The 24,297-nt window shown below is 51.6% G+C and overlaps 1 protein-coding gene across 7 annotated transcripts in view; it reads left to right on the forward strand.

Moving 5' to 3' along the window:
* stau2 (staufen double-stranded RNA binding protein 2) overlaps window positions 1–24,297 on the forward strand; it is a 622,240-nt gene that overhangs the window by 277,533 nt on the left and 320,410 nt on the right. For all 7 annotated transcript variants that reach the window (XM_072467549.1, XM_072467553.1, XM_072467552.1 and 4 more), the window contains 2 exons: window positions 9,642–9,854; window positions 20,138–20,275. In XM_072467549.1, the coding sequence (XP_072323650.1) occupies window positions 9,642–9,854; window positions 20,138–20,275 (351 nt within the window). The remainder of the gene's footprint in view (window positions 1–9,641; window positions 9,855–20,137; window positions 20,276–24,297) is intronic.

Genomic DNA, 24,297 nt, shown 5'->3' on the forward strand with positions numbered 1-24,297 from the left:
ACAATTTTGAGAATGTAACTATGCTAAGCTGTTGCTTGAATAATTGGAGACATCGCTCCCAATTTTTCTCAAAGTTCCCAGATATTAATGAGGAGCATTTTGCAGTGTCAACTCTGCAAATTGTGCCTTTGCATTGGCTGGTGCCTAGGTCAGTGCTGGGTGATTTGTCGGGTTTTATTCTTATTATACTTTTTCATAGGATTTGATACAATCAAGCAACTTGCTCGGCCATTTCAGAAGGCAATGAAGAGTCAACTACATTCCTGTGGGTCTTGAGTCACAGATATGCCAGACTAGGTCCTTCCTTGAAGGACATTCACAAAGCATATGGGTATTTATGGTCACATTACTGATGCTATTTTAAATTCCAGGTTTATTTAATTAATTGAATTTGAAGTCCCCTTGCCATGGTAGGATTAGAACTTATGTCTATAGATCATTAGCCCAGACCTCTGGAATACTCGACCAATAACATAACTATTATCCTATCATACCCGTTTTCATAAATTTAACTGACCAGAATACATGTCTATTATAATGCCATTCATCAGATTAATTGTACCATGCAATACTTGAGCTATGTAATTAATATTTGTTGAATAACAGAAGAAAGAAATGCTTGCATCTATATAGTGATTTTCACGACCACCAGGCATCTCAAAGCGCTTGGCAGCCAATTGAAGTGTAGTCAATGTTGTTGAAGCGTTGGGAATGTTTTGCAAATGTAGGAAATGTTGGAGAAGTGTTCCTTCCTGTTGAAAGCATAATCTCAAGAAAGCTTATTCTTGAGACTCGACAAGTTGCATTGTTACTGAGGTATTATTTGAGCAGATTTACAGTATACTGAATGAGAATGCTGAGAAATCAGTGAAAGGATACTCTCCTCACAATCATATCAAAGTTTATTATGAACTGCTAACTCTTAGCAAATCTGCAGAAAAACATTTCTTCTCTACTGTCTTTTCTCATTTTTATGGCCTCTGGCTTCCCTCAGTTCTTGGTCTTTCTCACTGTACTTAATTGTTGCAGCCCTTACTCTCGGTCCCCACAGCCTCCCCCATTTTCTTTCTTGGTTTTCCAGGTTTCTCATTTTTGCATCTTAATTCTTTAAGCCTTGCAATCTTTCACTTACTTTCATTTTTTAAACTTTCCCCAGCATCTTGGTGACAGTTTCCCGGTGTTATTCTTATGCTGCTTTCAGGATATATATAAAGAGCAATTTCTGCTCTATTTAACAATGTAGATTCAATGTCAGGCTTTATGGTCTGAGACCTGCAACCTATTGTATTTTGATTGATACCACAACATAATTTATAAAACTGCATTTGAACTAGTTATTAGCAGGCTGGGAACACCGCTTTAGGGGAATTGTATTGCTTCTTTAACTTACATTTTTCTTTTTCAAATGCACCTCTCCTTCCTCTAGTGTTCAAGCCTTTCACAGTGTTTGGCATTATCACAGGCATTTGATCATATCAAACATTCTTTTTTGACATAAATTTTGAAAGGGAACCTGTAATGTAATCCTTATCATATTACTGCTGGAACAGAAACTCACAAGTTTACTATCTTTTCTAGATGTAAGGTTATGGAGGTATGATGTAAATAGAATAGCAGTCGGTACTCACAGATTATTGTGTTACTTCACTATAATTACTTCTTAGAGCCATGATTGTCTCAAATTCCATTCCTTATGTTGCTTTTTTTCTAAATGTCAATGACTCTGATATACAAAGGAACCATGAGAACACATTTAGCCCTAATCAAATGAAGGTGTCATCTTGCGGCCAATTTGTTGTGAATACTATATCAACATCAGAGTGTTTAAATTTTGTCATGCAAGAACGTGAACTAGTTTATTAAATAACAAATCACAAAAAATAATTGTTGGAAAGGCTTCTGTGCAATAGCATTGAACTGTACATAGTAGGTGTATGACAGTAAATTTTCATTGGTGGAAATGGAACACTTACAACAATTACTTCAGATCTACAGTTTGCCAGTATTTTGACCTGTGTAACGAATTAGTTCCAAATAATTAAAGCACAAATTAAAGCTATTAATTTTTTTATAAGGCATTTTATTCCAAACACATGTAACAATAGCAAAATATAAAATGCACACTTCGTACAATCACAGTCCACAGTTTGTTCAATTTCCCCCCTTTAATCTACCCAATTAGAGAGGTGAAGGCCACAACACTGACCCCCTTCCCCTCCAGAAGCTCGGGCACTTCCGATACCCCAAAAATGACTAGCATTGGGTCTCGCTTGACCTCCATCCCCATTATCTTAGGTGGCGTCCCAAACCACTTCCCAGTATCTCTCCAACTTCTCGCAATACCAGAACATATGCGCATGATTCGCCAGCCCCTGCCCACACTTCTCGCAACCATCGGCCACCCCCTGGAAGAACCCACTCATGTGTATGCTATGCATGACCTTGAACTGAATCAAGCTCATCCTTGCGCAGGAGGTGTCACAATATCTACTCATGTATATACTGAAGTGCAGACAGGCAGTGATTGACACACAGGACGACCAATAAGCACGCAACACAATGCAGCCAATCACCAGACAGGACACTACCACTACAAAGCCAGAGGGCACTAGCTTTCTCACTCTCTCGGGACCCAGACACTGAGACAGTCAGAGTCCACGAGCTAGCAAGTGCAAACACCATGCGGTAGCTAGTAAGTCTGGTCAGGCTAATACAAGATCCCCAGTCAGTTCAGTATAGTGTTGACCCACAGCTGAATATGTATATCAGTTCTATCGTTGAATAAAACAGTGTTGAATTTTCTCCAGAGTTAGACGTCTGCTTCTAGCTTCCCTGCATCAAGTGCAGTCCACATCGAACCAGTCAGCCAGTCATGGTACAGGAGTGATACTGATATTGACGGACTTACCTCGAGTGAATCAGCATTGACCAGCAAGCAGCCATCCGGTGAAACGGAAAACATCCAGCCTCCTCCGCAGCTCCGGATCTCCGGCAACCTCGGCGCTATCCAGCCTCCTCCGCAGCTCCGCATCTCCGGCAACCTCGGCGCCAATTGGAAGATCTTCAAGCAAAAGTTCCTCTTGTACATCGAGGCCACCGACCTCGAAGCCGCATCGGATGCCAGAAAGATCGTGCTATTTCTCTCAACAGCGGGGGACCACGCCATCCACATCTACAACTCCCTTACATTCGCTGAAGGCGAAGACAAAACAAAATTCAAAACAGTCCTGCTGATGTTCGACAGCCACTGCGACATTGAGGTGAATGAGAGCTTTGAACGGTACGTTTTCCCACGAAGCTTCAGGGTAAGGATGAAGCTTTTCAGTCCTTCTTGGCCCATCTCCGCATCCTCGCGCAGTCATGTAACTATGACTCGACGGCTGATTCCATGATTCGGGATCAGATCGTTTTCTGGGTACACTCCGACTCCCTTCGGCAGCAGTTCCTGAAAGTCAAACAGTTGACCCTCTCTGTCGCTATCGAGACGTGCGTTGTCCATGGGCATGCTAAGAATTGTTACTCCCACATCAGGGCGGCAGAAACTGCGAAGCTGGCCTCCCATGAGGCGGAACGGGTGCATGCCATTGCACAAATGCAGGGCCTGAGCATCGAGGAGAGTGGCCGTTTCGCACGCTTTTCCAGGGTCCCTGTGCATGCATGCCACAACTGAGCGGACGACGAGCCCGACAACCCGACTGCGCAGGTGCGTACGTCGACCGACCGCACTGCGCATGCGCGATGGCGCACGGAACACACTGACATCGGCGTCATGACGTGTCCGAATTGTGGCTCCGCCCATTTAAAACGGCAATGTCCGGCAAAAGGACGCCAGTGTACACAGTGTGGCAAGCTTGGCCACTACGCAGCCCTTTGCAGATCTGCTCCACCACTCAGCAGCCAGCGATCCCAGCTGCAGCGCAGAAGTGTCTGCTCAATACAGCAAGGCATGCCAGATTCCGATCCCGACAGCCCAACAGACCCTGGTGCTGAGTGCCTCAAGTCCCCGTACCGAGTGGGCATCATAACTACACATGCGCTGCCTTCCACCACAACGGCGCAACGCCTCTCGATCCTCAGTGTGGATCCTGACGACAAGTGGTGTGCTGTCCTCACAGTTAACAAGGCACGCATCCGGTTCAAACTGGACACCGGCGCACTGGCAAACCGCATCTCAAAATCCGACCTCGACACCGTCCGCGCCGGACCAAGCATTTTTCCAACTGCCTGCCAGCTCCTTGACACAATGCAATGCCATAGCTGCCAGTGGCTCGTGTCAACTAGCGGTATCCAACAAGGCGATCAAGGCGACGCTGCGGTTTGAAATCGTCGGGCCTGACAGCATCTCTGCTCGGTGCTCGTGCCTGCAAACTCCACACCATGTCACCATCACCGGCGACGGCCTCGCCCGATGGAAACTTACAAGCCGACATAGATGACATTATCACGCAGTACCACAGCGTATTCGATGGGTGGGCACGCTCCCGTACCGATATCAAATCCTGCTCAAGCCGAACGCCACCCCTGTAATTCATGCACCACGCCGGGTGCCGGCACCCCTCAAGGATCGTCTGAAGAAGCAATTACAGGACCTCCAAGACCAGGGCATCATATCGAAGGTCACAGAGCCCACAGACTGGGTCAGCTCCATGGTCTGCGTAAAGAAGCCGTCAGGGGAGCTTCGCATTTGCATTGACCCGAAGGATCTAAACCGCAACATCATGCGGGAGCATTACCCGATAACCAAAACGTGAAGAGTTGACTAGTGAAATAGCTAATGCCAAATTCTTCACTAAGCTGGACGCCTCCAAGGGCTTTTGGCAAATACAGCTCGACGTGTCCAGTCGCAAGCTGTACACGTTCAACACCCCGTTTGGTCGCTACTGCTACAACCGGATGCCCTTTGGTATCATATCTGCCTCCAAAGTATTTCACCGCATCATGGAGCAGATGATGGAGGGCATCGAGGGGGTGCGAGTGTATGTTGACGACATAATCATCTGGTCCACAACGCCCCAGGAACACATCGCTCGCCTCAAGCAGGTATTCCAGAGAATTCATGAACATGGTCTCCAGCTCAACAGGGCCAAGTGCTCATTTGGTCAATCAGATATTAAGTTCCTAGGTGACCACATCTCGCGGCAGGGCGTGCGGCCAGATGCCGACAAGGTCTCGGCGATCAACGCCATGAAGACCCCGGAGGACAAGAAGGCGGTCCTCCGGTTCTTCGGGATGGTCAACTTCCTGGGGAAATTCACTCCCAATATGGCATCTCACACCACGGCCCTCCGCCATCTCGTCAAGAAGTCGACCGAATTCCACTGGCTGCCCACGCATGAAGAGGAATGGCGTGAGCTGAAAGCAAAGCTCACCACAGCCCCGGTTCTAGCGTTCTTCGACCCAACCAAGGAAACCAAGATATCAACTGATGCAAGCCAGGACGGCATTGGGGCGGTGCTCCTTCAGTGAGATGACTCCTTGTCCTGGGCTCCAGTGGCGTATGCCTCCAGGGCCATGACGCCCACTGAGCAACGGTACGCTCAGATTGAGGAGGAGTGTCTGGGCCTCGAGACAGGGATAGTCAAGTTTCACGACTATGTTTATGGCCTGCCAAAATTTACGGTAGAAATGGACCATAGGCCTCTAGCCCACATAATCCAGAAGGATTTAAATGACATGGCACCTCGGTTACAGCGAATTCTTCTTAAGCTACACCGCTACGACTTCGAACTTGTCTACACGCCAGGCAAAGAGCTGATCGTTGCAGATGCCCTATCCAGGTCCATTACCACACCGTGTGAACAAAGTGACTTCATCTACCACATAGAAGCGCAAGTGCAGTTGTGTGCCACCAACCTTACGGCCTCTGATGAACGGGTGTTCCAAATTCGTGAGGAGACGGCCAAGGATCCTCTGCTGCAGCGTGTGAAGTAGCACCTCAGCAACGGCTGGCAGAAGGGACAATGTCCCCAGTTCTATAACGTAAAAGACGACCTGACAGTGGTGGAGGCAATCCTTCAGAAACTCGACAGGATCATAATTCCTCAGAGCATGCGGGCTATGGTGCTGGGCCAACTCCATGAGGGTCACCTTGGGGTCGAAAAATGCCGACGCAGAGCTCGGGAGGCGGTTTATTAGCCGGGCATCAGCCAGGACATTACCGACACAGTCCTCAACTGCCCTACCTGTCAGAAGTTTCAGCCAGCTCAACCCAAAGAAACGTTGCAGCAGCACGAGATCGTGACCTCTCCGTGGTCCAAAGTAGGTGTAGACCTTTTCCACGCTTCTTCTCCAGTTACCCAGAGGTGGTGAAACTGTCCGACCTCACGTCGAAGGCGGTAATCAAAGCCTGCCAAAAAACGTTTGCCAGGCATGGGATTCCGCTCACGATAATAAGCGACAACGGTCCTTGCTTTTACAGCCAGGAATGGTCTGATTTTGCACAGTCCTACAACTTCCGTCACATAACCTCCAGTCCCCACTACCCGCAGTCAAATGGGGCCGAGAAAGGGGTCTATATTGTAAAGCGGTTGCTGTGCAAAGCTGCAGACTCAGGCTCCGACTTCAACCTGGCACTGCTGGCACACAGGGCAACCCCACGGTCCACTGGATTGTCTCCAGCGCAGATGCTCATGAATCACACTCTGATGACCACAGTTCCAGCCATCCATGCTCCAGAACTTGACCACCTCACGTTCTTACAAAAAATGCAGCAGTCACGGGCCCAACAAAAAGCCACATACAGTGCTCATGCCGCGGATATACCTGAGCTGGCCCTAACTGATCATGTTCGTGTCCAGTTGCCTGAGGGCGGCTGTTCAGCCACAGCTGTTGTGATCAAACAAGTGGCCCCAAGATCATTCCTTGTCCGCATGGCTGATGGCTCCCTGCTACGGTTCAACAGACGGGCACTGCGAAGAGTTCCACGCCCGCTACCTGACCGACATGCCCCGCCACCTATGATGCTTCCTCCGGACGTACCCTACCATGAGGCCACCGATCTACCAGCAATCCTGCCGGTCCACGCGACCACCGCGATGGCAGCGATCCCGCCTATTCACGTGCAGGCGGCTCCTGATCCACCTCTGCGGCGATCAACAAGAATTCGTCGCCCACCACAAAGACTAAATCTATAGACTGAACTCTTGTACATTTTGTGACTTCATCACTTTAACCTCTGTAAATATTGTTTTGTTTGCCATGTATCTGCACTATCGACACCTTCCTATTTATGTACGTTCATCTAGACACCTTTTGTATATAGTCAGGCACATATATATATATATATATATATATATACGCTCTCACACCTAGTATTTATTTGTCGAAAGAAAAAGGGGGGGAGATGTCATAAGATCTACTCATGTATATACTGAAGTGCAGAGAGGCAGTGATTGACATACAGAACGACCAATAAGCACACAACATAGTGCAGCCAATCACCAGACAGGACACCACCACTATAAAGCCAGAGGGCACTAGGTTTCCCGCTCTCTCTGGACCCAGCCACTGAGACAGTCAGAGTCCACGAGCTGGCCAGTGCAAACACCATGGTAGCTAGTAAGTCTGGCCAGGCTGATACAAGGTCTCGTCAGTTCAGTATAGTGTCGACCCACAGCTGAACATGTATATCAGTTCTATTGTTGAATAAAACGGTGTTGGATTTTCTCCACTGTTAGATGTCTGCTTCTAGCTTCCCTGCATCAAGTGCAGTCCACATCGAACCAGTCAGTCTAACACATCAGGAGGAGGTTGGGTTCACCCACCGCTTCGCCTCGCACCACAGCCTCTGGCAGCTTGGGAAACGCCCTCCACTGTTTCCGCACAAAGTCCAGCACCTGCATATTTCTAAACTCGCTGCCCCTCAGCAACTCAAACCTCTCCGCAGCTTGTCCAGACCCGCAAACTTCCCTTCTGAGAACAAGTCCTTAATCCTCTCCAGCCCTGCCTCCCTCCATTCCCCATACATCCCATCCACCTCCCCTGGCTTGTGAACCTGTGGTTCCCACACAGTGGCGTCGACACCAACATTCGCTCCAACTTAAAATGACTCCTCAGCTGGTTCTACACTCTGATCGTCGATTGCACCACCGGACTCCCCGTGTACTTTCCCGGAGCTAACGGCAGCGGAGCGTCACCGTGGCCCTCAGACTGGATCCTCTACAGGACTTCTCTTCCAATCTGACCCACTCCGCTCCCCGCCACCGGAAGTCAGAATTAAAGCTATTAATTGAGACACAAAAAATTTACCTAAACTGATACTTTCACTTTGAAAATCCTTGTTCTCTTTGAAGTCATCATTTAAACACTATAAGTAAACAATGCTTTAAGCACATTTGTGAGCTCAGCAGTATCTTTTATGAGTGAAGTATTCTCTCATGTTTTGTGGCAGCAGACAGAGAAAAGGAGGAACTGCGGGATGAGAGATTGGATTACTCTCTAAGGTGGACATAACCTTCTTTTGCGACAATAGTTCAGCCTGGGATTTGTTTCAAGAAAGGTATAGGCCAGGGATCTCCATCCTGGCTCCTCAATTAGTATCATAAACTACTCTTTGCTATTTCTGATAATCAGAAGTTCCATTTTTGGTATCCAGGAGAGAGGGTTATCGTTGTTTTTATTGTACCAGTGGTGAATAGGCTTTTCTGGACTCCACCAATTTTCTGAGGAAGTATTTCTCAGGATAGTCAAAGAATGCGCAAACAGAGGCATTTTGTTAAAGCCCCTCTGCAGCCACTCTTGTCAGGTCTTGAAGGCTTGACATTAACCTACCATGAATTTGTAGTTGCTATGCATGGATTAGGGGGATCAAAACAAATAGTTTGGCACTGATCACAATTGTACAGCTTGCCAGCATACATTGTGTACACAAACAAGTGAAGACAGCACTCAGCAGAGCGTATACTTCCACCACGCTACGTTAACTCAATGTTGCAATTATGCAGCACTTCCTGAGGCTTTTCCCAGCTTTGGATGATGCTCTGTGACTAGAAAACTGAAGAAAGATATCTTTTTACTCGGAGCATCCATCTCACTGAGGAGGCTTCAAACCAATCCACATCCAGCAACCTGCTCTGAAAGCTCTGCTCATATTTTTACAACTGTAACAAATTCTGCCACAGCAGCTGAGACAACCCACAACGTTGTGAAACAAAGATAGCTTTTCCCTATCTCTCAATATTAATGGATCCTTTAATAAGATTCAGGATCCAGATTTGCATCTTCACTAAAACTAAGCACTTCCTCCTTGGGCCATACTCTATTTCATTGAAATCTGTCCATCGGTTTTTGAAATATACTGTATACAAACAGGGCCAACAACATTATCTCTTCCCACATTCAGTGATGGGAGGTAATAATAGCAACTGTCTCTACCACTCTTAGATGGGGAATATGAGAGAAAATTGCTGAGAAAATATAACTTTATTTTCTGATTACATCTGTCTTCAGAATCACAGAATAATACAGTGCAGAAGAGTCCCTTTGTCTCCATGACGCATGAAAGGCACCTGACCTGCCTACCTAATCCCATTTGCCAGCCCTTGGCCCACAGCCTTGAATATTATGATGTGCCAAGTGCTCATCCAGGTACTTTTTCAAGGATGTGAGGCAAATTTTGATTTTTCCTTTTCCTTTTGTGGCAGGTAACTAGAGAAAGCGGTCCTCCTCACATGAAGAGCTTTGTCACCCGTGTTGCAGTTGGCGATTTTGCAGCAGAAGGAGAAGGAAATAGTAAAAAACTTTCTAAAAAGCGAGCAGCAGTAACTGTCCTGCAGGAGCTGAAGAAACTTCCTCCCCTCCCAGTGATAGAAAAACCTAAAACTCATTATAAAAAGCGACCCAAATCTATACTGAAGGTAAGTGTATAATTTATAGTACTGCAGCAACTTATGCTTTTGTTGAATTATAGGACACATTTCCTTAAATTTAAGTAAACATACCTTTGTTTCGTTCTACATGTTTTTCTGTGTGGCTCCGGGTCTGAGGTGGATATTACAATATTGAACGAAAGTACTGATGGTCAGTATGATCTTCCTGTCAGGTTTTCCCATTCTAAATTTACCTATCCACTATGGGAAACTGCCTATGCAAAGATGTGATGTTATAATTATGCTCTCCCACTTGTGGTGGTTCCGGAGTGTAGCCTCTCCGTTTTATGCCTCTCAAATCCTGAGTCTTTCCAACAGAGAAATGCTGATGCTCTAGTCAGTTCTGCCCTTCAAGTTTTCCTGCTTAATTACAAATTATGTAGAATTACATATAAAGGAATTACAACATGCACCAGGGTGTAACATTTGTTCCAATTCTTGAAGAGGTTTGGAAAATTATGGCCAATACCTCTAGAATTAACACGCTTTCTTCCCTCAGTATCGCATCAAGTCCTGTTGACGTAGCAACTTTTAAGTACATCAAGCTGTTTTAATAGCCCCTCTTTAACAATTTTTAGCCGGTCCAGTGTCTCAACAAGCTCCTCTTATGATATTGGCAGCATATATTTTCTTGGCAAAGGCATGCGCAATGGGCTGGATTCTCGGCAGCTCCGCGCCGATATCGCGAAACGCGATCGGCCAGAGAATCGGCTCCGACGCCGAAATCGGGTTTGACTCCGGTTTCGCACTGGTTTTCGATTATCCAGACCCCCCAAACCTGCCAAAATCGCGGCGCCCAAAGCATCGCATTATCTGCCCCGACGACTGATTCTCCGGGGCCTCAGCGATTCTGCAGCCCGGATGGGCCAATTTCCCAACGGTGTGGTTCCAGCCAGGCCGCAGTCGGGGAGCCCCTGACATGACAGGGCGGTGCCCACGCACCGAGCCCCATTACGGCGGCCACCCACACTGGGCGGTGCATGAACGATGGGTTAATGGCCGTATGCGTGGGTGCCGTCTCTCCTCCCCGGCCACCCCACTCAACCGGTGACACCCGCTGGGGGAATACCCAGGGCTACAACGACGGCAGCCACCAGTGAGAGCAGTGCCATGAAACGGTGGTCCTAGCAGCAGGGATGGGCTCCAGGAGCGAGGGCTCCAACAGGATGGGGGTGGGGGTCATGCGTGGCTGGGGCGCACGGTGCCACCCGGGGCAACCATGTAACCCATGGCACCTGGTTGTGCACGGGTGTATGCGCCATGATAACATGTTCTTCCCTCACCCCCTGCAGAGTATCATGTTTGGTAACCAACCAGCGATGTTGGCCGCCATGGCGGGGGCCACTGCTCTGCATGCAGCCCTGTGGCAGCGCCAGCGGAGGCGGCGCAGAGAGGAGCGGAGCCTGCAGCAGAAGAGTGGGCTGCAGAGGGGCAGGTGGCAGCCGCTCAGGCTGGAGGGCCGCCCGCCCGACAGGCCGAGGAGGAGGAGGAGGAACAGGGCGAGGAGAAGGAGGAGGATCAGGACAAGGAGGAGGAGGAGATGGTGGTGGTGGTGCCAAGGAGGCACCGGATGAGGCCCCGCGTGTACTTTGAGGAACTCCCAGACCGGGCATGCAGGAGGAGACTGCGGATGAGCCGGGAGACTGTCGGACACATCTGCCACATGATGGCACACCTGGCACTGCTTGGGAGTGGGGGAGGACCCCCGCTACCGGTGGCCATCAAGGTGACGGTCACCTAAACATTTATGCCACGGGGTCTTTCCAGTCGCCGAGTGGGGACCTGTCTGGCATCTCTCAGGCATCGGCGCACAGGTACATCCGTGCCGTGATGGATGCCCTGGCGGACCATTAGGTTCAGTTCCCTGTGGACCATGCCCACCAGGAAATCCGGGCAGCGGGGTTCGCTGCCGTCGCCGGGATGCCCCGGATCCAGGGGGTCATCGATGGGGTGCTTGTTGCCCTGCAGCCACCTGCGGATGAAAGGCCGATGTTCACGAACAGGAAGGGTTTCCATTCCATGAACCTTCAGGTGGTCTGTGACCATCAGATGAGGATCCTGCACGTCTGCGCCCGATACCCAGGCAGTGTGCATGACTCATTCATACTGGCACAAGCTCTGATCCCTGGCATGTTCAGGCAACCAGAGGTGTGGCCAAGAGGTGCTCCGGGGTGCTGAAGATGCGCTTCAGGTGCCTGGACCGCTCTGGAGGCGCCCTCCAGTACGAGGCCAGGAGGGTTGGCCACATCGTGGTGGTCTGCTGCATCTTGCACAATATAGCCCAGCAGAGAGCGATGTTATGGATGAGGATGAGGAGCAAGGGCAGGCCTCGTCGGACCAGGAGCAGGAGGGGGTCAATGGGCGGGACATGGGGTCTGGCGATGCACGGGAGGCCGCACTACAATATCGGCAGGGCCAGCGAGCACGGGACGCTTTAGTCGACACACATTTCACCAACTGGGAGGGGTGATAGCTCGGCAGGGGCACGTACACCAGAATACCACACCCCTTCACCACCGAACACCCTCACCTCCCACACCACCGAACACCCTCGCCTCCCACACCACCGAACACCCTCACCTCCCACACCACCGAACACCCTCACCTCCCACACCACCGAACCACCCTCATGTACACCCCCCTCCGTTATATATACCTGTGGCACACTGAGCTGGGGGCACTGGATTGACAGTGACAGTGGGTCTGGTCCATGGGATGGAGGATGATGACAGCCCGCTCTGCGATGAACTCCGTGCTCCACATCATTTGACAATGTCTGACTCATGCCCACAGTAGCACCTTCCACCTGGGTGATCCCTGCGTGCAAGCTGGCCAGTCCATCACACGGTCCTGTCAAATAGCTGGGGAGTGGGTGTGGATGATGTTTGGGGGGGGGGGGGGGTTAGGTCCCGCCCATCCACCACTCCCCCACTCCCAGTGGCCAGCACTATCCGCCCCATCCCCACACCCATCAGACAGAGCACAGAGGCAGGTTTCAACGGGTTTCACAGGTGTTTATTGTGAAGAGGTATATACAGTCTGTGCCACCCTGTTCTGCCCGCTGCCCACCAGATGCACCAGGGACGGGGTGGGGGAGTCCGAGGTGCTGCGGTGTTCCGGCACCTCCCCTACAGGAGTCACCAGCACGGGCCCCATCACCTCTCCTCCCTCGGGGTGCCGGATGGCCCCCGGGGTTCTCCATAGGACGGGGATGCGAGCGGAACCATCCCCCGAGGCACCCCCGACACCTGACGCTGCCAATCCTGGATGCCCGCTCTGGTATCGACCAGGGTCTGAACGTTAGTGGCCATGGAGCACAGGGAGTGGGCCATCTCCCTCTGGGTCTGTGCGACGCTGACCAGCACCTGGGCAATGCCGCCCCTACTCTCAGCCATGGCCTGCTGTGACTCAGCCATGCTGAGGACCGCCACTGCGATCTCCAGCTCGCTCTGGCACATGGTTGTGAGTGGGCAGTCCTGTCCTGGGCCTCGGCACCCGCCTGCGCAGAATGCCCCAGGCCTTGCATACTCTGACCCATGTCCGACTGTGTATTGCACACCAGTCACTGTCCCAGAAGCCTCCTCAATAAATTTCCCAACCAAGGTGATAGTCTCTGAGATGGGGGATGGTGTTGGAGATAGCAGTGCCGGAAAGTCAATGTCCTCATCCGACCCTAAGTCCGGGGTCTCCTGGATCGTGGTCCCCCATGTGTTTGCCCCCTGCGCGTTTGTCCCCTGTGTCTCTGTCCCCAGGGTCGTGGTCTCCTGGCTCGTTTCAGGCAGAGGGCTGGTGTACCGGCTGTTCTCCCCGTCGGTGCTTTGGTTCCTTGGGGACACAATACAGCATGTATGGCTAGACAGACGGACAGGGGTGAGGCATGAGGTGGTGAGGGCCGTTGGTGTGTGGGTGAGGGGGGTTGGTGTGTGGGGTGAGGGGGGTTGGTGTGTGGAGAGAGGGGGGTTGGTGTGTGGAGTGAGGGGGGTTGGTGTGTGGAGTGAGAGGGGTTGGTGTGTGGAGTGAGGGGGGTTGGTGTGTGGAGTGAGGGGGGTTGGTGTGTGGAGTGAGGGGGGTTGGTGTGTGGAGTGAGGGGGGTTGGTGTGTGGAGTGAGGGGGGTTGGTGTGTGGAGTGAGGGGGGTTGGTGTGTGGAGTGAGGGGGTTGGTGTGTGGAGTGAGGGGGTTGGTGTGTGGAGTGAGGGGGGTTGGTGTGTGGAGTGAGGGGGGTTGGTGTGTAGAGTGAGGGGGTTGGTGTGTGGAGTGAGGGGGGTTGGTGTGTGGAGTGAGGGGGGTTGGTGTGTGAGGTGAGGGTGGTTGGTGTGTGTGGTGAGGGGGGTTGGTGTGTGGGGTGAGGGGTGTTGGTGTGAGGAGTGGGGGGGTTGGTGTGTGGAGCGAGGGGGTTGGGGTGAGGGGGCTTGGTGTGTGGGGTGAGGGGGGTTGGTGTGTGGAGTGAGGGGGCTGGTCTGTGGAGTGAGGGGGGTTGGTGTGTGGAGTGAGGAGGTTTGTGTGTGGAGTGAGGGGGGCTGGTGTGTGGAGCGAGGGGGTTGGGGTGAGGGGGGTTGGTGTGTGGAGTGAGGGGGGTTGGGGTGAGGGGGGTTGGTGTGTGGAGTGAGGGGGGTTGGTGTGTGGAGTGAGGGGGGTTGGGGTGAGGGGGGTTGGTGTGTGGAGTGAGGGGGTTGGGGTAAGGGGGGTTGGTGTGTGGAGTGAGGGGGTTGGTGTGTGGAGTGAGTGGGTTGGTGTGTGGAGTGAGGGGGGTTGGTGTGTGGAGTGAGGGGCGTTGGTGTGTGGAGTGAGGGGGGTTGGTGTGTGGAGTGAGGGGGTTGGTGTGTGGAGTGAGGGGGGTTGGGGTGAGGGGGGTTTGTGTGTGGAGTGAGGGGGTTGGGGTAAGGGGGGTTGGTGTGTGGCGTATGGGGGTTGGGGTGAGGGGGGTTGGTGTGTGGCGTATGGGGGTTGGGGTGTGGAGCGAGGGGGTTGGGGTGTGGAATGAGAGGGTTGGTGTGTGGAGTGACGGGGTTTGTGTGTGGAGTGAGGGGGGTTGGTGTGTGGAGTGACGGGGTTTGTGTGTGGAGTGAGGGGGGTTGGTGTGTGGGTGAGGGGGGTTGGGGTGAGGGGGGTTGAGGTGTGGAGTGAGGGGGGTTGTTGTGTGGAGTGAGTGGGGTTGGGGTGAGGGGGGTTGCTGTGTGGAGCGAGGGGGGTTGGTGTGTGGAGCGAGGGGGGTTGGTGTGTGGAGTGAGGGGGGTTGCTCTGTGGAGCGAGGGGGGTTGGTGTGTGGAGTGAGGGGGGTTGGGGTGAGGGGGGTTGGTTTGTGGCGTATGGGGGTTGGTGTGTGGAGTGAGGGGGGTTGGTGTGTGAGGTGAGGGGGTTGGTGTGGCTTATGGGGGTTTGTGTGTGGAGTGAGGGGGGTTGGTGTGTGGAGCGAGGGGAGTTGGTGTGTGGAGCGAGGGGAGTTGGTGTGTGGAGCGAGGGGGTTGGTGTGTGGAGTGAGGGGGGTTGGTGTGTGGAGTGAGGGGGGTTGGGGTGAGGGGGGCTGGTGTGTGGAGTGAGGGGGTTGGTGTGTGGAGTGAGGGGGGTTGGTGTGTGGAGTGAGGGGGGTTGGTGTGTGGAGTGAGGGGGGTTGGTGTGTGGAGTGAGGGGGGTTGGTATGTGGAGTAAGGGGGGTTGGGGTGAGGGGGGTGGTGTGTGGAGTGAGGGGGTTGGTGTGTGGAGTGAGGGGGGTTGGGGTGTGGAGTGAGGGGGGTTGGGGTGTGGAGTGAGGGGGGTTGGGGTGAGGGGGGTTGGTGTGTGGAGTGAGGGGTGTTGGTGTGTGGAGTGAGGGGGGTTGGTGTGTGTAGTGAGGGGGGTTGGTGTGTGGAGTGAGGGGGGTTGGAGTGTGGAGTGAGGGGGGTTGGGGTGAGGGCGGTTGGTGTGTGGAGTGAGGGGGGTTGGTGTGTGGAGTGAGGGGGGCTGGGGTGAGGGGGATTGATGTGTGGAGTGAGGGGGTTGGGGTAAGGGGGGTTGGTGTGTGGCGTATGGGGGTTGGGGTGAGGGGGGTTGGTGTGTGGAGTGAGGGGGGTTGGTGTGTGGAGTGAGGGGGGTTGGTGTGTGGAGTGAGGGGGTTGGTGTGTGGAGTGAGGGGGTTGGTGTGTGGAGTGAGGGGGCTGGGGTGAGGGGGGTTGGTGTGTGGAGTGAGGGGGTTGGGGTAAGGGGGGTTGGTGTGTGGCGTATGGAGGTTGGGGTGTGGAGCGAGGGGGTTGGGGTATGGGGTGAGTGGTGTTTGGGTGTGGAGTGAGGGGTTGGGGTGTGGAGTGAGGGGGGTTGGTGTGTGGAGTGAGGGGGGTTGGTGTGTGGAGTGAGGGGGGTTAGTGTGTGGAGTGAGGGGTGTTGGTGTGTGGAGTGAGGGGGGTTGGTGTGTGGAGTGAGGGGGGTTGGTGTGTGGCGTATGGGGGTTGGTGTGTGGAGTGAGGGGGGTTGGTGTGAGGAGCGAGGGGGGTTGGTGTGTGGAGGGAGGGGGGTTGGTGTGTGGAGTGAGGGGGGTTGGTGTGTGGAGCGAGGGGGGTTGGTGTGAGGAGCGAGGGGGGTTGGTGTGTGGAGCGAGGGGGGTTGGTGTGTGGAGCGAGGGGGGTTGGTGTGTGGAGCGAGGGGGGTTGGTGTGTGGAGCGAGGTGGGTTGGTGTGTGGAGCGAGGGGGGTTGGTGTGTGGAGCGAGGGGGGTTGATGTGTGGAGCGAGGGGGGTTGATGTGTGGAGCGAGGGGGGTTGATGTGTGGAGCGAGGGGGGTTGGTGTGTGGAGCGAGGGGGGTTGGTGTGTGGAGTGAGGGGGGTTGGTGTGAGGGGGCTTGGGGTGTGGGGTGAGTGGTGTTTGGGTGTGGGCACACGTGTCATGAGGAGCCGCAACCAGGCAGGGGTCTCAATTGGTGGCGCGCCTCCGCATCGGCGACCTCCCTATCCTCCGGGCCGCTGACAATGTCTAGTGCCCTCTGCTCGGGTACGGTGAGGGGCGTAGGTCTTCTGGTCCCCCTCTAGTCTTCACCTGCTATCGGCGGTTTTACATGGACTTCTTCTCGGGAGGAGGGAGGGGGGTAAACACAAACAGCAACAGTGTTAGACTGTCCGACACATGCAACCCTGGGATCGGGTCTCTGATGGCATTGCTGCGTAGGGCACCCGGCCATTGCGGCTGGCATGGGTGGGTGCAGCCTTGTGGATCAGGGTGGGGGGGGGAACCATCCCCCGGGGAGAGGTGGGTGACGTGTGTGGGGGGTAGGATGCTTGGTGCCACAGTGCTGGGTACTCACCCTGGCTGACCTGAGGAGGTTGTGTAGCTTCTTCCTGCGCAGGTCTGCATTCCGGGCAGACTCGCTGATGGTGCTGACGGCGCCTGACACCTCTGCCCATGCACGGCGAATGATGGCGCCTGCTGTCCTCTGTCCCGGCCTGTGGTACAACACCAGCCTCCTCTCCTCCACGGTGTCCAGAAGGCTCTTGCGTTCGCTGTCCCAAAATCGCGGCGCTGCTCTCCTGTCGGTAATCTTGCCTGCAACGCTGTGTGTGGGGGGGGGAGAATTATTAAGTTCAGCCGCGGTGTCGCGTCAATGATGGAACCGCCAAATAAGCGGCGGTCCCTCGGGTGTTTCACAATGCGCCCGCGCTAGCCCCTTGTGGGCCGTTGAATCGCTCCACCTGGGGCCCGATGACGCCATCGTGAAACTCCACAGCTTTCACGACAGTGTCTACACTTCGTCTCATTTTGGGAGAATCCTGCCCAATGTATTTCAGCCATGCCTGCTGTCTCCATGTGTAGATCTTCATTTTGGTCCATAATTGGCCTAATCACTCTTTTGACTACTGTTACAACACCCTGGGCCAGAGTGTAGTCAATTCCAGCCCCACTTTACCTGGAGATGCAACACAGTTGAAATTAACTTTTATTTTAAAATACCCGAGGTCTTTGGCTACCCAATAACTACAGTCACCAGGTTTGTAAATGTAAACACAATTAACTTTTTATTATTAACAATAAATACAATTAAATAGGCAACAAATACAACTGGCTAACCTCCAGATCTAATCTCTAACCCCCTCTCCCCCTCACACACACACTTTTTACTCTCCGCACTCTGTACACAGGCACACACACAGACAAAAAACACACAGAGGGGAAAGATGGATGTAAGATAATGATGAAAGTAAAAGGATAAGAGCCTTTATGTCAGATGGACGTCTTCCAGTTAGTTTCTTCTTCAGTATAGGCTTTCAGATAGATGTTATCTTTTCTTTCAGCTTGTAATGGTTTTCACTGTAAACGCACAGAACTAGCAGGCAGTCATCATTCGATAGAGCGTGAGAGACAACTTCGTCTTTCAGGGTCTAGAAGATTCTGCCTTCAGACAGTAGGCAGAGGGAGAGAGAGAGAGTTGCTTCCACCTTGAGGGTCCAGTGGCTTCTCTTGAGTTCTCTGAGAAAAAACCCACCTGACCAATCGCTGTCGGTTGCCAGGCAGAATACTGTCCCTGGCCAACCAATTGGCTACCAGCCAACCAACCAAAACTAACCCCTCCAATCTCTTGGTGCCATAAAGCCTGGGTTCTTTTGCCCAAAATACAAAACTTTGTAACACAGTGTACTATTTTGAAACTTTGCGTTCCTTACTTCCTGTGCTCAACTTAAAGTTATGTCTCCATTAACAATCCATGGACTAAAAACGATAAAGCCAAAATAAAATAAATAGCAACTAAAGGAATCAACAGAAAGGGCCCTTAACTACCTTTTCACTATTAATGTGCTTTTGGATTTCCTTTGATGTAATCTCATAACTCTTTTTGTCTCTCTTATTTTCTTTTTCATTCTCCTCTGAATTTTTTATAATCAGCCAGGGTTCTTTCAAGTGTTACTAATCTGCCATATACATGCTTTTTCTGCTTCAGGTTACTCTCTGGGGGGATTTTCCAGCTGTCCTCACCAGCAGGATCTTCCAGTCCCACCGACAGCGAACCCACGGTGGTGGGAGTGTATTCAATGGGAAATACCATTGACAGCAGTGGAACTAGAAGATCCCGCTGCTTTCCAACAGCGGGCTACCAAAGAACACGCTGCGGGAGGGCGTGAAAGATTTGCCTTTCTAACTCATTAGTCCAGACTGCTCCGGCTTTTGGTTGTCCTACCTTTCCCCCTCTTTGAAACATTAGCTGTACCTGGCCTATCTCACCTTTAAAGGCAACCCGTCGCTTTGAAAAGTCTGATCTTGAACTTAATATTTTCCTGCCCAGAGCTGTGTCTTTTTAAGCTGAAGTTGGAATCATGGGATACTAAGCAAGAATAAATAGTAATTATTAACATTATTCTCCCTAACCCATCAATTGTAGGGTCAATGTTATCAGCCAACGTGAAACCCCGTCTGAAATTAGCTAGCCCAGTACAGACCAGGGGCGTCATTCTCCGACCCCCCAGCGGGTCGGAGAATGGCCGTTGGCCGCTGTGAATCCTGCCCCCGCCGGTTGCCGAAGTCTCCGGTACCGGATATTCGGCAGGGGCGGGAATCGGGCCGCGCCGGTTGGCGGGTCCCCCCGCTGGATTCTCCGGCCCGGATGGGCCGAAGTCCCGCCGATAAATTGCCTGTCCCGCCGGCGTAAATTAGAGTACCTATTTACCGGCGGGACAAGGCGGCGTGGGCTGGCTCCGGGGTCCTGGGGGGGGGGGGGGGCGCGGGGCGATCTGACCCCAGGGGGTGCCCCCACGGTGGCCTGGCCCGTGATCGGGGCCCACCGATCCACGGGCGGGCCTGTGCCGTGGGGGCACTCTTTCCCTTCCACCTCCGCAACGGTCTCCACCATGGCGGAGGCGGAAGAGACTCTCCCCACTGCGCATGCGCGGGAAACTGTCAGCGGCCGCGGACGCTCCCGCGCATGCGCCGCCCCGACATATCATTTCCGCGCCAGCTGGCGGGGCAACAAAGGCCGTTTCCGCCAGCTGGCAGGGCGGAAATTCCTCCGGCGTCGGCCTAGCCCCTCAATGTTGGGGCTCGGCCCCCAAAGATGCGGGGCATTCCGCACCTTTGGGGCGGCGCGATGCCCGTCTGATTGGCGCCGTTTGGGTGCCAGTCGGCGGACATCACGCCGTTTGGGGAGAATTTCGCCCCAGAAATCAAACAAGTTCTGACACAGATTTTCAATTTTCAATTAAAAGCATTAGGAGACTTGCCTAAGCCACTCTTGAAATGAATTATGCATATAATTATTTTCTCCACCAACGAATGTACACTTAATTGTGTATCTTCCATTTATGAGGTGTTTCTGTTACAGACGGGTCCAGAATATGGACAAGGTATGAACCCCATCAGTCGATTGGCCCAGATACAACAGGCAAAGAAGGAGAAAGAACCAGAATATCTTCTGTTATCTGAAAAAGGTCTGCCACGCCGCAGGGAGTTTGTAATGCAGGTATGTAGAAATATCAGTGCACATGTTTCTTTGTTTATAGAATTTAATTTATTAATTTAGAATAGATTTATCATTAGATTTGTTAAAAATAAATTCTACAGCCATAATTATTTGGGGCAGTACGGTAGCACAGTAGTTAGCACAGTTGCTTCACAGCGCCACGTTTGATTCCCAGCTTGGGTCACTGTCTGTGTGGAGTCTGCACACTCTACCTGTGTCTGCGTGGGTTTCCTCCCGGCGCTCCGGTTTCCTCCCACAAGCCCCGAAAGACATGCTGTTAGGTGAATTGGACATTCTGAATTCTCCCGCAGTGTAGCTGAACAGGCCACGGAAAGTGGCGACTCGGGGCTTTTCACAGTAACTTCATTGTAGTGATCATGTAAGCCGACTTGTTACAATAAAGATAATTAATTATTACTTATTAATTAATTAATCAGACACTGTATTGTGAAAACATGGTCTGTTTTAAAGAGCCCTTTCAGCTTTTACATATGATCACATGAAAGATTGATAAGAAAATATGAGTGATCCAACTTGTCCCATTCAGACACAATGGAGCCTACATGTACCTTCATGTAAACTCTCATCATGAAATCCTATGGAAAAGGCAAAATAATGATGGAAAAAGTTTTGCCACCCTTGCACAGATACCTTTTTGAAGACCTGTAAGAATTCAAACACATAGTACGTTCTGTTCCCCCCCCCCCCCCCCACAACTGCAAAAAGAAGTATTTGCAGAGTCTAACCTAAATCTGCGTTTTTGTATTGATGTCGCTCCTCTTCCCGTCACCTGACTCAAGTAATATAAACCACCTGAACAGAATCTATTCCTTTCCTTTCATTATTGTAAAGACCTCTGCCGTATACCCCATCTTATATTTCTTTAGTGAAAGATTCACCTGTCTTCTGAACCATAGAGAAAAGTGTTTTTAAAATATATTTTTAATATAATTCTGCTGTGTCATCTTCAACTTTCATATTTTTTGGATCTCTATATCTGTCAGCCCGTTCTTTACATCCCAACCAAATCTGAAACTTAATTTTAAAACAAGATACTGCAGATGCACACATCTCCTAATAGATATAATAGTGGTGATTACCACATTCACCCCCTATTAAAACTGAAATAAAAACATAAATTTCTGGAAAAATTCAGCAAGTCTGGCATCATTTGCAGAGAGTGAAACAGAGTGATGCATGATCAATTGCACAAAGACGAGAGTTGAATATAACTGAGGCTTCATTACACTGAGATGTGTGGTCTCCTACAGCAGCTGGCGAAATGGCTGCTGTATGGGGAGCACACATATTTATACTCTGCCTACTGGGCAGAGCCAACAGGCAGGGACTACCCCCGTTCCTGTAGTACAGAGCCTTACCACACATCTCCTAATAGATATAATAGTGGTGATTACCACATTCACCCCCTATTAAAATTGAGTCCGGCGGGGGTGGCGGAGAACTATATACAGAACAAGTTTTTTTTAAAAAAATATATTTTATTCAAATTTTTTTTTGGCCAAACAAAACAGTACAAAATGTTTTCCCTTTTTACAACAATAAAACAATATAAATAATAGTGACCGTTTTTGAACAAATAAATAAATAATATATAAACTAAATGGCAACTGCCATAACAAAATATTAACTCTCCCAAATAATAAAGTCAAACAAGCCAATATACATATCCAAGTAAAAATATCCATACAAAAACACCCCTGAGGACCCACCCGAGCCCTCCCCTCCCCCCACCCCCTGGGTTGCTGCTGCTACTTTCCCAGTTCCTTTTTCGTTCTGCGAGATAGTCAATGAACGGTTGCCACCGCCTGGTGAACCCTTGAGCCGAACCTCTTAGTGCGAACTTTATCCGTTCCAGTTTTATAAACCCTGCCATGTCGTTTATCCAGGCCTCCACGCCCGGGGGTTTAGCTTCCTTCCACAGTAGCAATATCCTTCGCCAGGCTACTAGGGACGCAAAGGCCAAAACATCAGCCTCTCTCGCCTCCTGCACTCCCGGCTCTTCTGCAACCCCGAATATAGCCAACCCCCAGTTTGGCTTGACCCGGACCCACACCACCTTCGAAAGCACATTTGCCACCCCCACCCAGAACCCATGCAGTGCCGAGCATGACCAAAACATGTGGGTGTGGTTTGCTGGGCTTCTCGCACATCTCCCACACCTATCCTCTACCCCGAAAAATTTACTGAGCCTTGCTCCGGTCATATGCGCCCTGTGCAAAACCTTGAATTGTATCAGGCTAAGCCTGGCGCACGAGGATGAAGAGTTCACCCTACGTAGGGCATCTGCCCACAACCCCTCTTCAATCTCTTCCCCCAGCTCTTCTTCCCATTTTCCCTTCAGCTCATCCACCATGATCTCCCCCTCGTCTCTCATTTCCCTGTATATATCTGACACCCTACCATCCCCCACCCATGTCCCCGAAATCATTCTATCCTGAATCTCCTGCGTCGGGAGCTGCGGAAATTCCCTCACCTGTTGCCTCGCAAAAGCCCTCAATTGCATATACCGAAATGCATTCCCCTGGGGCAACCCGTATTTTTCCGTCAGCGCTCCCAGACTCGCAAACGTCCCGTCTAGGAACAGATCCCTCAGTTGCACAATCCCTGCTCTCTGCCATGTTCTAAATCCCCCATCTATTCTCCCCGGGACAAACCTATGATTATTCCTTATCGCGGACCGCACCGAGGCACCCGCCATTCCCTTATGCCGTCTCCACTGCCCCCAAATTTTCAGCGTTGCCACCACCACTGGACTTGTGGTGTATTTCTTCGGGGAGAACGGCAACGGCGCCGTCGCCAATGCTTGTAGGCTGGTTCCTTTACAGGACGCCATTTCCAGTCTCTTCCATGCCGCTCCCTCCCCTTCTCCCATCCACTTACACACCATTGAGATATTGGCAGCCCAATAATAATCACTTAAGCTTGGCAGTGCCAGTCCCCCCCTATCCCTGCTACGCTGCAAAAAAACCCTCCTCACTCTCGGGGTCTTCCCAGCCCACACAAAGCTCATAACACTCTTCTCAATTTTTTTGAAAAAAGCCCTTGTAACCATCACCGGGAGGCACTGGAACACAAAAATAAATCTCGGGAGGACTACCATTTTGACCGCCTGCACCCTACCCACCAGTGACAGGGACACCATGTCCCATCTCTTAAAATCCTTCTCCATCTGTTCCACCAATCGTGTTAAATTAAGCCTATGTAGGGTTCCCCAGCTCCTGGCTATCTGGATCCCTAAGTACCGGAAATCTCTTATTACCCTCCTCAGCGGTAAATCATCTATTCCCCTGCTCTGCTCCCCCGGATGCACCACAAACAACTCACTCTTCCCCATATTCAATTTGTACCCCGAAAATTCCCCAAACTCCCTGAGTGTCCGCATTATCTCAGGCATCCCCTCCACTGGGTCCGCAACATACAGCAATAGATCATCTGCATATAATGATACCCGGTGTTCTTCTCCTCCCCTGAGTACTCCCCTCCACTTCCTAGAGCCCCTCAGTGCTATGGCCAGCGGCTCAATTGCCAATGCAAACAGTAACGGGGACAGGGGACACCCCTGTCTTGTCCCTCTATAAAGATGGAAGTAGTCGGACCTCTGCCTGTTCGTGATCACACTTGCCACCGGGGCCCTATCTAGCAGCTGTACCCATCCAATAAACCCCTCTCCAAAACCAAATCTCCTCAACACTTCCCATAAGTAGTCCCACTCCACTCTGTCAAATGCTTTCTCAGCGTCCATCGCCACCACTATCTCCGCCTCCCCCTCCGGCGGGGGCATCATCATCACCCCTAGCAGCCTCCGTATATTTGTGTTCAGCTGTCTCCCCTTAACGAACCCAGTTTGATCCTCGTGGACCACCCCCGGGACACAATCCTCTATCCTTGTCGCCATCCCCTTGGCCAGGAGCTTAGCATCCACGTTCAGGAGGGAAATAGGCCTGTAAGACCCGCACTGCAGCGGGTCTTTTTCCTTCTTTAAGAGTAACGATATCGTCGCC

Source organism: Scyliorhinus torazame, chromosome 11 (assembly GCF_047496885.1).
Source record: "Scyliorhinus torazame isolate Kashiwa2021f chromosome 11, sScyTor2.1, whole genome shotgun sequence".
Lineage (NCBI taxonomy): Eukaryota > Metazoa > Chordata > Chondrichthyes > Carcharhiniformes > Scyliorhinidae > Scyliorhinus > Scyliorhinus torazame.